At 41.9% G+C, this 14,648-nt stretch overlaps 1 protein-coding gene across 1 annotated transcript; it reads left to right on the top strand.

Moving 5' to 3' along the window:
* Positions 1-3,861, top strand: trmt10a (tRNA methyltransferase 10A). Its single transcript, XM_036551629.1, has 8 exons — positions 1-44; positions 462-674; positions 949-1,111; positions 1,383-1,454; positions 1,599-1,673; positions 2,288-2,437; positions 2,526-2,631; positions 2,976-3,861. The coding sequence occupies exons 2-8, from the start codon at positions 487-489 to the stop codon at positions 3,254-3,256; spliced, it is 1,035 nt and encodes a 344-aa protein (XP_036407522.1). The 5' UTR covers positions 1-44; positions 462-486; the 3' UTR covers positions 3,257-3,861.
* Positions 3,862-14,648: the final 10,787 nt, after the last annotated feature.

Raw genomic sequence — 14,648 nt, 5'->3', positions numbered from 1 at the left:
CTGGCGACACGTGCAAGAGGGATGGCGAGATTGTGTGGTACAAGGTAAGTTTATTCTGATTTTAAATGCATAGTTATTACGAATTGCGTTTATGAAGGTGTTTCTTTTATTTCTACATCGTAATATATTTGATGAACATGTAACTCCCGCATAGTCCTAAGTTCCACAGTGTCCAATGCGATGGACTGCTCAACCTATAGGCGCGTTAACAAGGTAAACTGCCGAGCTGACTAGCTAGCTTGCAGCTGAAATTAAGAAAAGACACGTTTACAAATCGCCTCGGCAAGCCTGTAGCAGGCTTGGTGTCGAGCTTATTTTCTCCGTGGGATTGGCTGTCAACGCTCAAATTCAAGCTTGCTGCGTCCATTTACAAGTAATACGCTGTTAAGACAATTCACGTGCAACTGCCAAGGCAACCAATAAGTACGATAATTTAATACCATCTTTCCGAATGCATTCAGGTGACATCGCCACGAAACGCTTACCATGTCCAGCGATGCACAGGACGATGCGAAGCCAATTGCAGAGGATAATGATGCTGTTGCAGCCGAGAAGGTAGAGGAAGATGAACAGAATAGTAATACCCAAGCAGGTGAGTCGGAACCGCTGTCAAAGCGACAGAGGAAGAGGCTCCTGAGACACCAGCAGTGGGAGGAACAGAGGGATCTTCGCAAGTAAGTATCCGCCCTATTCTTAAAAAAAAAAAGCAGAATAAACACAATTTTTAGATTACTTATTATGTGTTAGGTAAAAATAAACCCCATAACGATTTGTTGTTGTTTAGCATCCGTTTTATTGTTCTGTGTCCAAAGTGCTTTTGTTGTATTAGTATGATTGGTCTAGAGCTCACTGGTGATGTAAATATGGGCTCAGGTGTGCAGTGTACAGGTGTGGCAATGTGTAGTTGGAATCTTGGCGCTTATGACAGGCTTACCGTGTGCTTGGAAGGCAGAGGCGCAAGGAGAAGAAGCAGAAGAGGCGACTGGAGCGGCTGGCCCAGGGTGAGGAAGGGGCCGAGTGCGGGGGGAGGAAGCGGCAGCGGAGAGATGCTACGCCCAGCACCCTGAGGCTGGTGGTGGACTGCAGCTTCGACAGCCTCATGGTCCTCAAGGTGAGACTGAGATAGCGTTAGGATTCTGACAGGTCCCCCTGTTCGTGTCTTGATGAATACAAACCTCAGCCACCAGTACCTTCAATGTTGTGCCCTTAAAAACAAGCTTCTTGCTTCTGTCAAAGTTTCACTTTACTTTGAGTGTAACCGTGTCCTTACAGAGAGCTGGAATTCAGGACTTTCCTGGCTTTATTGGATCCTCAAAACTGCATCGCAAAAAGTAACATGTAACACTGATGAAAGCTTGTAACTGCTTTGTTGTGTTCTGTAGGATGTTAAGAAACTCCACAAGCAAATTCAGAGGTGCTATGCGGAAAACAGGAGAGCCGTACACCCTGTGCAGGTGAGCTCTTACACTGAATAATCAGTCAGACAGACACTCCTGCAAATGTAAGCCCCTCAGGTCCCCTGCATAAAACTGTGTTATAAAGTGGAATACCTCGAAGCCCTCTGACTTCTGAACTCTGCTCTCTTGATTGTTCACCAGTTTTATTTGACGAGCCACGGTGGACAGTTAAAACAGAACATGGATGAAAACGACAAAGGATGGGTGAACTGGAAGGTGCGCGTTATTTTAAATATTTTATTCACCTGTCTGTGCAGCCAAAGCAAGGACATCTTAGAAAAAGCAGACGTTAATGCGTTCTGTTAAGCGGTTATGTCATTATATGTTTTATGGTATATTGAATTGCTCATTTGACTGACATTAAGAGGCTTTGTTGATGGAAAAAGCAACATAAAATGTCATAGTCATAGTCTTTGCAGAAGAGTCGAGATGCAAGCCTCTTTAATATCCCTGAGCAGATTCCAAATTTAAACCCCTCAGTGCACAGTAGACCTATACCCAGTGGAACAGGATATCCAGCCAGTAAGCAGCCCACGAGACCCAGAGCAGAGCCCTGTGTCTGCAGCCAAGAGCGAGACGCCCATCTCACTCTGTTTCACGGCTTTCCACGTTTTTCCATTTGCTTGCCCAGACTTCCGTCTCATGTCAGCCCTTCATATTTCTGTGGATAAAAAATCCATCTTGTGCTCCTGAGCCCTCCCACCTCGATGCTGCTATCTGATTGCAGACCTTTTGGAGGCATGTAACCGAAGATAGGTGTTACGTGTCTTCGGGCCGCTCGAGGGGGGAAAATGACATTAACACCTGCGATATGCGTGCGCCCCATGCAGGACATCAGGATCAAGCCGGAGCACTTCCACCAGGTCATGAACAAGGAGGAGCTGGTCTACCTGACCTCAGATTCGCCCAACGTCCTGACGGAGCTGGACGAGAGCAAGGCCTATGTAATAGGAGGGCTGGTGGACCACAACCACCATAAGGTAGAGCTCAGTGATAATGCAGTGGGTGATGCGGTGAAGGGCCTGAGGCTGGGTCCACAGCACAGCTAACCTCCACTATGTTCTGCAGGGGATCACCTTTGAGCGCGCTCAAGAATTGGGCATCGACCACGCGCAGCTCCCCCTGGGCAGCTTTGTCAAGATGAACAGCCGCAAAGTGCTGGCCGTTAACCATGGTGAGAATGAATGTAATGTAATTCTGCCCCTGTATCGTTCCTGTATCGTAGTGAACTCTAACAAGGAAGCCCTCTGTAAATGAACAAGGCCTATTATGCAGGCAAGGTACAGTGGTCCTTGATTTTTAACATGCAGGCAGTTTCCATTTTCACTCTGAGTGTCTAATTGGTAAAAGGCTAACATTAAATGTTTAGGTATAGTTAAATAAATGTTTTACACTTTAACAACATTTCAAACATTCAACAAAATGTTATTACCTGTTTATCTGATACTGTGATACAGTAATCTGTTCAGCAGCTGTGTTGTGCCGTTGTGAGGTAATGTGGACATATGTGTTCGCTAGTTTTTGAGATCATCTTGGCGTATCTGGAGAAGAGAGACTGGCAGGAGGCCTTCTTCACCATCCTGCCCCAGAGGAAAGGGGCAGTTCCCATGGGCCAGGAGGGCTTGGCCTCTGGGGACAAGGCTGAAGAGCAGGACTCCGACAGTGATTCTGACTCAACAGAGGCAATCTCACAAAACTGCTCAGGCACACAGGACCAACAGGAGGACAGTGAGCAGAGAGAACAGAATGCTGGAAACAGCCAATCAGAGCAGGCCGCCACAGAAGGGACTGCTGCATAGACCAAAACAGCCCCCACTTTCTTGTTATTTTTGAAGTGGGTAGGGGTGGTGCATAAATTGCTCTTGGTGTGTAAGTTCAAAATGCCTTTATCCTAAAAGTGGTCTTAGTTTAACGTAGATATATATATTGTTGAATTCCAGAGAAGATGCCTAAATTTTACATTTGTTCAGTATTTAGGTTTGAAATTTTTCACATCAGCAGTGGCTGTCCACTGATTTCCTGAGTTATGCATTACTCCTGGAAGCATTTTTATTTTTCATGTGACATAAACCAAATGCAGACAACTCTAAAAACATCATACAATAAACCCAGTGTTACAGCCAGGGTGAATGGATCAATTCCTTGAATCAAACAGATTGCCAAATGGAACTTAATAAATATGAAACATAATGAAACATTTCTTAAGACGGTGCTTATGTGTTTGCTAGCTGCTGATTATGATCTGAAATAGCACACCTAAGTGTCAGACTTTTGCACTGGAGAGATAACTTCTGATTGCCTATAATGGCATAATTGGGCCCACAACTAATTTTGCATTGTAGGAGGTTGTCTGCATGAAAAAGAAAACTACCACAGTGACCTACATTTGAAGCTCATTTCCTGAAAGGCCAAGGTGTTTTATATTTTGTAGGTCTGACATAAACCATGAGAAACAGAGAAGTAATTTTTGTGTCTGGAGCCATGGCTTTCATTTGGCCGAAAGAAAGCTTTATAGACTGGATGGAACTCGAAACCAGCTTGGCAAGCAAGCTCAAAGGGCAGACATGGTTGTGAGAGTCTCATGGGTTACACAAACATGCAGGCTAAGCAGGTGTAGAAATTACAGCGTGCTTTTTATGTGTGTCTTCCTGAGCATTGTGCTCTTTGACCTGTGTAGGTGGTGAACAGAATGACACTATCTTTATGGAGCCAGAGAAACCAAAATGTGGTGGGGGGGAGCTTTAGCCTTAGAGGGGCTCGTGGTTTGTTTTGTGTAATAGTCTGGTTAGGCACCTCAACGCTTCTCATGTTGATATTGGAACCATTCATAGACAAACACAGGCAACTCAGAAATGCAAGGAACTCCTAAGAGGTTGCATTTTAAAGGGGAGGTATATTTGTATAAATATGAGATTCTGTGATCACATCTTGGCTGTACCTCTGTCCAGTTATCCACACTGGACAGCGCTGTCGATCTTGTCAGAGATCTGTTTTTGACTTTTGTTGGTCACATCAGTCACATGCCTTGAAGAGGACTGTTCTGTGCCCATTCACATCCTTTTAATTTTTTTGTTGTCCTTGATAAATAACTTAATAATTTGTACTTTTCATGTGCAATGGAGAAGTTGTTCTCATGTGTTCAGTGATCAAAAGGAAAATGGACTAGAAGCCCTTTGCTGGGCTTTTGTTTTTGCACCATGGACCACTTGTTGGTAATGTGCTTATTGAATAATCTCCCCTGCTTCACCTTCACTTCCAACCTGAGGCCCACATTCCCCAGCAGAGAACCACTGCTGACATACTGCTGGCAGTGGACATGTCTGCCATTACCTTGAGTTGAGAGTACAAGCATTGGACTGTTTGCCCATTAACTGGCTTTACATTCAATGTGATTAATTGTGATTACCACTTGTTCACTGTCAACGGACAAAAATATTTAAATGGTCAAGACTGAAAAATGGTCTTGTGAATAACAAGGTATATGACAACCCACTTGAGGGTAGACCCTTGCTTTGAGCACACACAGACAGTGTTATTGTACGAATGGCTTCACAAACAGTGTAGAAAAAAAAGTTTATTTCCCCAGTTAAACCTTACAGGGCCAAACAGACAAACTGCTCTCATGCCTCCCAATTTTTCCAGCCATACCACTGTCAACTTTGGAAACATGAGAGAGGCTAGTTGTCTTGTATTTTCCTTTCAGGGTGGTTACAGTAACAGTGAACCTCTTCATTTGGAGTTATCCAGCCAGTTTGGCTGTATGATACTAATGTCTGACTGGTTTAGCATTTTCCAGTGCTTTGGCAAAACCTTCTCACCTGTAGATATGCTGTAGCTATATATAAAAAGCATTCATTCATATATTCCTCATGTAAAATACTTGGATGTAATTTTGATAAGTGGACACACTAAAATGCTGCCTTTCCATGACAGAAACTGGCTTTTGCAAGGCTGTCTTAGCAGATACAATTACCTGGAATATCATGGGCAGTGGCTTGGTGGCTATTTCGGAACTGCAGTTTCCACACTTAGTCCTGACACATTCACTGCAGTGGTGAAGGTTCATGCTGATCTCCCCTTTCCCTCTCTCAACACCTTTTCAAGACGGCTAGTTGACCTTAGAACTTAGATGCCCAGAAGCTCCTGAATAAATAACAGCACTCTGTAGTGGACATATTAGTATCTCTTCATTTGCAGGGCTATACTTACTCAAATTAAGTTGGAGTGACTGTGTACCAGCTCTAGTGTGAGCACTGGTGTATCCTACACATCCAAGCTGACTTTACTTTGCTATACAGCCACCAGTTGAACTCAGAATACTGACTTCAGAAGAGTTTTCTGAAGGAATGTATATGCTACTTTTACATGGAAATACTTCCATCACAAGTGTGGAATAACAAGCAGGAAACTGACCTTGGGAGGAGAGACACAGAGGTTTGAGTCCTGTGGAAATGCTTTCTGCACCCTTGAGCGAGGCATTTAATTTAACATGAACCTGCCTCTGTGAATATCTGCCCGTTATAAATGGTGTATGCGGAAAATGCAATTTGCCCTAAGCGCATTAATAGAAAATATACAGAGACAGGTGGCAACCCATTTAAAGCCTAACAGGTATTTTTCATGTAAGAGCCAAGGACGGTCTAGTCTAGGGGAGGGTCATTTACAGAACGTGCCTTGGCGGTATACCAGGATATGAATTTACTGTAACTGCATCAGTAATATTCAGATGAATGTGTAGAGGTACAGAGCCATGGTCTTGCCTTTCAGAGTTCAAATTAGCCATTTTTGACCTCATAATGCACAGCTAAATAATTACAGCTACTGTTCTTGTCCATCAGAATAATGATAAATGGCCAAACTGCAGTTAATTTTGAAATTTATTAGACAGCGTGCCTCCAAGGATCTCTTGAGAAAGAGCTTTATGTCCATATTTTTCGCAAATAAATGCTATTTTCAAGGGTAGATATAGAGACAATATTTGAAATATGTGGCAAATGTTATTGTAATGACAAAATGCTGATGAAATGTATATAGGAATGCACTGACATACATATACCAAAAATAGTAACATATGGGCATTGCTGATGAACTGCAATGTGCCTGTATCTACAGTCTATGCCTGATTATTGTACCAAATGTAACATGTGAGTGAATGCTGTCAAAATGAAAATACCTGAGTTAAACACTTTGTGTGGCTTGTGAATGAGGATAATGAAAAATATCCATGCACATCTGAACAGTATTAATACTGAATGTGCTAACACTGCAGCAGATGCAGCAATTATGTTAAAACACACGCAAAAAAAAAGAAATCCTTTTAGTGTAGCTGGGGGTGACCAGGGAAGCTACCACAAACGGCCCACTCCAAACAAATGTGCCTAATATGAGATGAATCTGTGGATGCTGTTAAAAGTAGTTTCATGAATGAAAAACTGTGTGTGGCAGCCATATTTGGAACAGTCTTGGACACAGGGCAACAGAAAATATTTTATGCATGTGTATGGGCAAAATCAAATTAGAATGTCAAATCTGAGTGCAATGCTGTCAATGCTGCGTGGAACAAGATGACGTTACGCTACATTACATTACATAAATTCATTTGGCAGGCAGATGCTTTTATCCAAAGCGACTTACAAGTGTCAAAACTGGATTTCACGCATTTTGCCCCCAAACCAACATTTACACTTTGGTAGCGTTTGCGAACATAAAAGTTGTGTCAGATGTGTGTTACTGTGCACATGTCAACATGACGGTAGGGCATAATACTGTGGTATTCACGACTCATCTCACAAAGTGTACCTAGAATAATTACCTACAGTGATTTTTCTGAAATAATTAAGCTATTCTTGCTGGTATGTAAAACTGCTGGTTTAAAAAATACAAATACATCCAAAAAATCAAGACGACACTCTCTAAAGAAAGAAAGAAAAAGAAAAATAACGTAAAACCCACCGGTTCCAGTTTGACTCCCGCTACCGCCGCCGTGTGGCCACTGGGCGCTGGAGGCAGTTCGAAGCGGTGTCGCGACGCCATGGAAACATGACGCTAACCAAAACAGTATTTCTGCTGCAGATTTCCAGTGATTAAGTAGTCTCAGTGAACTGTACAGTATTTCCATTCAGTGCGCAAGGACACACATACAAGCAGGACAATTAGACCAAGCTTTTGGAAATGTCTCAGAAAGCCACGAAAGTGATTGTTGAACTATATCTCAGAGCGGTAAGAAAACTAGCTAGCTAGTTAGCTGGCAAACCGCTCGCTAACTCAGCTTGGAAGATGGCTGTCAAGCTAGACGGCAGAGTTGAGCACACGAACTCGTCTGGTTGACTCACGTTAGCTGCTTTTTTGTCACTTTCTTTGTTGACACTTAGCCTTTTTTTCTGTCCTTGTGATGCAAGGAGGAAATCGAAGTAACGTTAGCTCTAGTTTGCACTACAGGTAGCTAACGTTAGCAAGGTAACGTAAGGCACACTACACTCGCAGTTCACCAGTGCATTGTCAATGCAAGTAACGGAGACATGGTCGTCTGCAGTGCTGTAACATATAATTCAACATCTGCTTGTAGGTGACCTGCCCTGGTGTATTTTTGTCGGACAAAGGTGACATCTACCTCAGTGTGTCCATCCTGGGCAATTATAAACAGTCTGAATGTGTCTCACCAGTCTTCCCTCTCCTGTTTCGTGAAAAAATGAGATTTGAGAAGGTGGGTGTTCTTCCTTTCTGTCAATGAAGTTACACGAAGGCGTGTGTAGTTTCTGTCTGTGTCCAAGCAAAGCAGATGATGACATGCTTTTCTATAAAAAGCTAGTCTACAGTAGAGGTCACTTTTGACATGGAATGAAATGAATTACTGGTTATGACAGAGAGAAGAGATTGATCTCTGTCACTGGTGTCCTATCACATGGTAGGAACTCAAATTAACTACTTTTCTTACAGATTTTCAAGCAGGTCAGTGATCCAGCTGCAGTTGCTGAACTCTTGGAATGTATGTAATAAGCTTGTGAAACTGCATCTGTGCACACATTTTCCGCCATGCACGTGTTAAAATACAACCAGCATCTGTATAATTACCACAGAATTTAGCAACATTTAAGATTTTGTTGCCTCTAAATGATACTGTTCTTTTACATTCACAGGGCAAGCTATTGGTAATGGAGCAATTGTCTGTTCTTTTTCAGATGAAACTGTGAAATTTGATCTGATACAGCTGATACCCCCAGGTACTTTATCTTTTTCATGATCTTTTTTATTTTTTATGTTGGCAACCCCAACCCCTATTCCCCATGGACGCTCATTTAAGAAGCTACTGAAATGAAGCAGGTTCAAATTCCGTATTGGGCACTGCTGTTGAGACATTGTGCAAGGTACCTAACTTATTTTAGTACATATCCAGCAGTAAAAATAGATCAAAATGCATGCTGTGCAGATTTCCCCTTTTTTCCTATGGCAAAGATATATTCTTACCGAACACAATAATAATAAGAAGAAGAACAATAAGAGTGGTCATTAATGATACCTTACAGGAGACATCTCTTTTAATCTTACCACATTCCTTAGAATAGCGTTTTTTTGTGGGCTGTGATAGACTAATGATGTGTGTTTTGGCTTGGATGCAGGAGGGGAGACTCTTGCGTATTTTGAAGAGGATGCCAGGAGCTTTTTGTTCCCTGAGCCCAAGCTGGTGCCGTCCTCTCCAGGCGTGGACAGAAGAGTGCTGATGACTCGGTCTCTGAACTTTCCTGTGAGAACCCAAGACCTTCAGGCCTCACTGAAGACATCTTGTCACTCCTGTAATAAAGAGAAATGTTGCCTGCACACTAACATTTGGTAGCGACTATTTCACACAATGTTCTTTAATTATGATAGGCATAATACAGGTCGTACAGGCCATGGCAGGGCTTTATGAATGTTTAACCATCCGCATTGTTTTCTTCCTTATTCAACAGGGCATTGCACCAAGGATTGAATTTTCCACGAGAACAACCATCTTTGAGTGTTCTGCCAGATCAGAGAATTTCATGAATCCAAATTTACCCTTGGTAACTTCTTATCTTTATTTTGACGGGCTGTAATCCATTGATAAGAATTTTATCTTGTAATTTGTCACCATTCATTTGTGAATGAAAAAGATGATAATAATAGCAATAAGATATTGGTATACTGTAATCCATTAATATGCATTATATCTTGTAATTTGCCACCATTTGCTAATGCTTTGAAAGGATGTAATAATAATAATAATATGCTCTTTGAACTCAGAAGACAGTGTTGAAGAAAATGAACAATAAAAAGCCCAGGAAGAGGGGTGGTAAGGAGCCTGGCGGTTCCTCTGCGGTGAGGAAGAGGGTACTCAGGGGCAGAGAGCGGGGCGCCGGCCAGCGGGAAGAGAAGCCTCGCTCCCGCTCCCTGTCGCCCTCTGCCATCGGTCACAGGAACACGCACAGGCTGGCCCAGCTTCACCTGGGCACCCACCAACCCAAATCCAGTCTCAGGAACTCCACACCTCAGGTCTGAGGCTCCATGTGATGTTTTTCCTGTGCGCCAGTTTCTTTCCCTTTACTGAATAACCTAGTGCTTGTTATAGCTGTTTTCATGTATATTCCTACTCATATGAAATGTGTGTGTGCACATTCCAAGCTCTGAATCCACAAAATATTACTAGCTAAAGATTTGTTCCTCCATTTTGGTAGTGAGGATTTTAATATTTTAACATGCGAGCTGTTTCCTTATTTTCCTTGTTTTGGCCAGCAGATGGCAACAAAGAATTCATATTATGTGCACACTTTCGCAATCAATCACAAATTGTGCTTATCTACTGATGCACAGAGGGTGTTTTCATGTTGAAATGCATTCCTGGATTTTACAGCTTTACGCTATGATTTTTATTTGGGTGTGATTAAAATCTGATGGCTTAATCTTACTGAAAACCGGGTTGGGTGCCATATGGTTTGCAGTAATGTGCTTCTGCGGTCAGTAAATAATGTGATGGTGAGCCATCAGCTCTTTCAGGCGTAATCACTTTGTTATTATATTTTCTTGAGCTCACCCTCACAGAATATAATATTCTATTATATTCTATAAAGTTCTCACCATTTCTACTGTGCAAATCACACCATTTATGTTAGCCTTGAATAAATGTGGTCCCTTAGTTTTAGATTCATTATTATCACATTATAACATTTCATCTGTCCTTTCATGAGCTTTATTGTATCTGTCTGGACTAGCAGCCCTAAATGACGTATTAATAATGCATAGCTGTTGCTATACTATAAACAGCAGTTTGGATATTAAATGGTGTAATTCCACTTTTTCTCGTTCACAGGTGAATGGTGCCCCATCTACAAGTAGGCTCACAGGAAGTCATTCAACTGATTGGGTAGGAAATCCCTGCACATTATGTTCTCTGGATCTGCTGTATATACTTTATGTATATATGTGTAATATTCAACCTTCAAAAAAGAACTATCATCTTCATTATTAAAAGCTTTCACAAGTCTGGGACTGTGTCTGTACATTAAGCCAAATAACAGAGTCATGTTTTGAACTGATTAGACTTCATGAGTCCTGTACCTGGTGACAACGAGGACAGAGTGGTTTGCCAGCTGTGCCCGCTTTGATTGCAGGCGCTCGGGCCTGCGGAGGATGGAGCCCTGTCAGATGATACAGACGATCTTTCTGATGCCGTGGCGGCTCTCAGGCAGCGCTACAGTCTGTCGGAGCTGGAGAGAGCTCCGCGCCGCCCTGACCTGCGTCAGTCCGATCTGAGCAGGAACAGGTGGGTGTCCCCCTCTTCATCTGCTGTGCTCTGTTCAGCTCCCCGGCCTCACTGCACTGCACTGCGCCGCAGACATCTCAGAGAGGGCAGTCTGATACCTGACCTTCAGAAGAGAGCGATGAACCTGCATTTACCAGCAGCAGAGGGCGCTCTCTCCACCTTTGTCTAGTTTAAGATGTTGTTACCCTCAGTGAAACAAAATCGGTTTGTTTTCTAAAACAAATGTTAATGCCAGTAAAAGTAAAATGTTTTTTGGATCTTCCCTGTAAAGGTAATGTTATGACATAATATCAGATTTCCCGTAAATGATCTCAAATAAGCTGTCCACATTACATTTATAAGGTTTGATAAGGCAATTACAGTATGTACTTGTGCGGCTGATGTGGGTTGCACTCCCCTGCACTGGGCATGAGTGTGTTTGTTGCATTACGAAAGTGTTGCCCTGGTTCTGACAGCCTCTGGGAAGAGATCCACGAGCGGGTGCGGGGTCTCCTCACCACCTCCAAAGCCATGCATCGACTGGCACAGGTGAGTCCCTCCAGACACACACACACACACACACACAAACACACACATACACACTCATGGAGGTACAAGGAGGATTTTCCACTCTTGTATTCCACATAGTCCCGAGATCCCTCAGTCATGGAAGAGAATTCATGTTTGATTTTTTGAAGCTATTTATGTTGAAATGCCTAAATTCCCAGGGTGAGTTTCTGTATGAAAATCTTCTTTAGATTATCACTTAATGCAGGCTCGGTAGCCAGACTACTTCAGCCTGTTTTTGTTTGTGATCTCACTTTAGTTTGCACAGAGGGGAGTTCCAGTGACATACATGCATCAGGATGATAAACAAGGACACATGGCTTTGTTTAGCTAGCTTTCATGACATCACTGGTGTAATGAGATGATTTTATCAGTCTGTTTTTATCTGTCTACATCTGTCTCTCTATATTATCCACAACTTGAATGTGCAAAACAATAAAATGTCTTCCTGTGTAGGCTATCTCATCACCACAGTTCAAAGTTCAGAGCACACCCTTCTCTCTGAGAAAATGTGATTACAATGAACAATAAAGAAATGAGGTTCCATCTGCTTTTGTTGCCAGTACTGTATTAAACAGAGACAGCAGCCATTATGAGCATTTTTCATACCCATAAGTTATGTCTGTGGGGGGTTATCAAATTCCGTTCATAATCAAACTTTCCCACTCTCACTTTATCAGTGAGAGATTTGTGACTGATTAGATATTGTGAAGCTCTTTACTTCCCTTATTCTCCACCTCATAGTTTATATCCTGTTGTGTACTTAACACATGCTTTAAAGGCAGGGAGAGGTTGCCTTCTGTCCAAGACAAGTTAGAGTTTATCACTTTAAAAATGCCAGTCAGTTATCGGTCAAACCCGGATCTGTGAAAGAGCGGTCTTTCATAATAGACTTCTTCTTCCTGCCTGTCTGTGCCGGGGAATTCTGCAGCCACTGATTTATTGCCGTTCCCAGCCTTTCTGCCGGAGCCACAGGACCAAGCCGCAGTCAGTCGACTGCATACCAAACAGATGTAATGTCTGACCTTGTGTCAGTGTGACATCTCTGCTTATGTGCAAAAGCAGAGGTTTGCGTGGACACATCGAAATCATGCTCCCTCCAAACAATGATGATTTTGATACAACTCTATAAGCCCTATCTTCACTATTATATTAATATATTAATGCTATATTGTAATAATACAGTATAATTAATATTATATGGGCCTTATACTATATTAATGGGCCATAAAGTGTTTCTCTCCATTAAGGAGACAGCTGTATAATAATGAAATAGGACGGTATGGCAAATTATGTACTACTTCATGAGGAACTACAGAAGCAGGTGTTGAACAGCTTAAAAAGCATTGATTGTACTGGTGTCGGTCAGTGTAGGATGACCTGACCACACTGATCATGACTGATGTCAGACCCTGCCTGAAGTGTTGCAGAGGAGTGCCTAATGTGTGTGTGATTCCAGGGTGCCACGGATTCTGAAATTGAGGATGTGCTCGAGAGAAGGTGTGTCTCACCACATTCTTGACCTCTCTAGAGGGAAAATGCCTGGGAGACGTGGTGAGTGGACTTGACAGTAGAGTTATCTACTGAATGTCCAGAAGCATTGCACCATAACAATACAGAATGTCCAGCAGCAACCAAAAGGGTATGCATTGCGTAATGTTCCTGCTTAAAACACTTTACAACATTATAAAATGTTGTATTTATCTTAAGATCACTGTACAGAACAAGATCAGATTGTTTTCATAGGGTACATTCTATTCCAGAAACATTTAGGGTTACATTAATTCACACCTTGTAGTTAGAATTTTGTAATTCCTCCTCTGGTATGCATTCCACTTGCAAGATGTTTCCTGTGTAGTTTTATGAGAATGTAGCTCTTCTGGGGAGAGGTTTTTGACTATTCCTCCAGGAAAAAAAATTGCTCTAGGTTTTTCAACTCTTTTTTGGTGAACTGTTTTCTTGAGTTTGAACTAAAGGGCCAGAAATTGATATGGTCTCTTGCAAACACTGATTTTCTGCTGAGTTAACCCATTCTTTGTAGATCTGGATGAATGCTTTGGAGTGTTGGCATTCTGGAATATCCATTTTTTAGCTTCTTTGCAGAAGGAACCAAGTTTCTGGTCCAGATATCCTTGTGCATGTTAGTGTGTCCTCTATGTTAACAAAGTCTCTGAGACCTATAAATGCTGACAACCCCAAAACACAACAGACCTTCTACCATATTTCACAAACCATTTTCTTAAATTGTGTCACCTTTTTGTACTAAATTTAACACTGATGAGCACGTCCAAATAGTCATGTGATGGAAAAGCATTTCAATTGCCATTCCGCTGTAGTTTTCCAAATTTGAGGTGCATCGTCTTATGATTTGCCTTCAGAAGAGGCTTTTTTTACAAGTCGACCCTAATGCCACAGTCCTTTAATGGTCATGCAAATGGCCTTTAATGGGGCTTTTTAACATTTTGTAATTTGAGGATGCAAGTTTGTTTTGAAGAAATGCAACTATTGGTTTTGGATTTACAGTTGCTTCTCAAACCGTTTGTCTCGTGAATGCACTTGTTTCCCCTTACTAATTGGGCATCTTAATAATAAATTTCTTAATAGTGAGCACTACAGTGGAAAGTGTTTTTTTTTTTGCCCAAGAGCTCTCTGACCTTGATAATGTAAGCTACTAGTTAATGTCTTCTGTGTTACTTCCTTTTATACCCCAGGGAAAAAGAAAGCCCTTGGATGCCTCTGTAAAATTTTGTTGGATTTAATTTAGAAGATTACTTAAAGGTGTGAATGAATGTGACACTTGTTTTCTGTCATAGAACTTATTATTTGTCAGTCTGAATTTGCTCTTTGCAATGTTGTTAATGTTAAAGTAA

This window comes from Megalops cyprinoides, chromosome 18 (assembly GCF_013368585.1).
Source record: "Megalops cyprinoides isolate fMegCyp1 chromosome 18, fMegCyp1.pri, whole genome shotgun sequence".
NCBI classification, from domain to species: Eukaryota; Metazoa; Chordata; class Actinopteri; order Elopiformes; family Megalopidae; genus Megalops; species Megalops cyprinoides.
The sequence above is the reverse complement of the archived record's forward strand: the minus strand, read 5'-3'. Positions and strand labels throughout refer to the sequence as shown.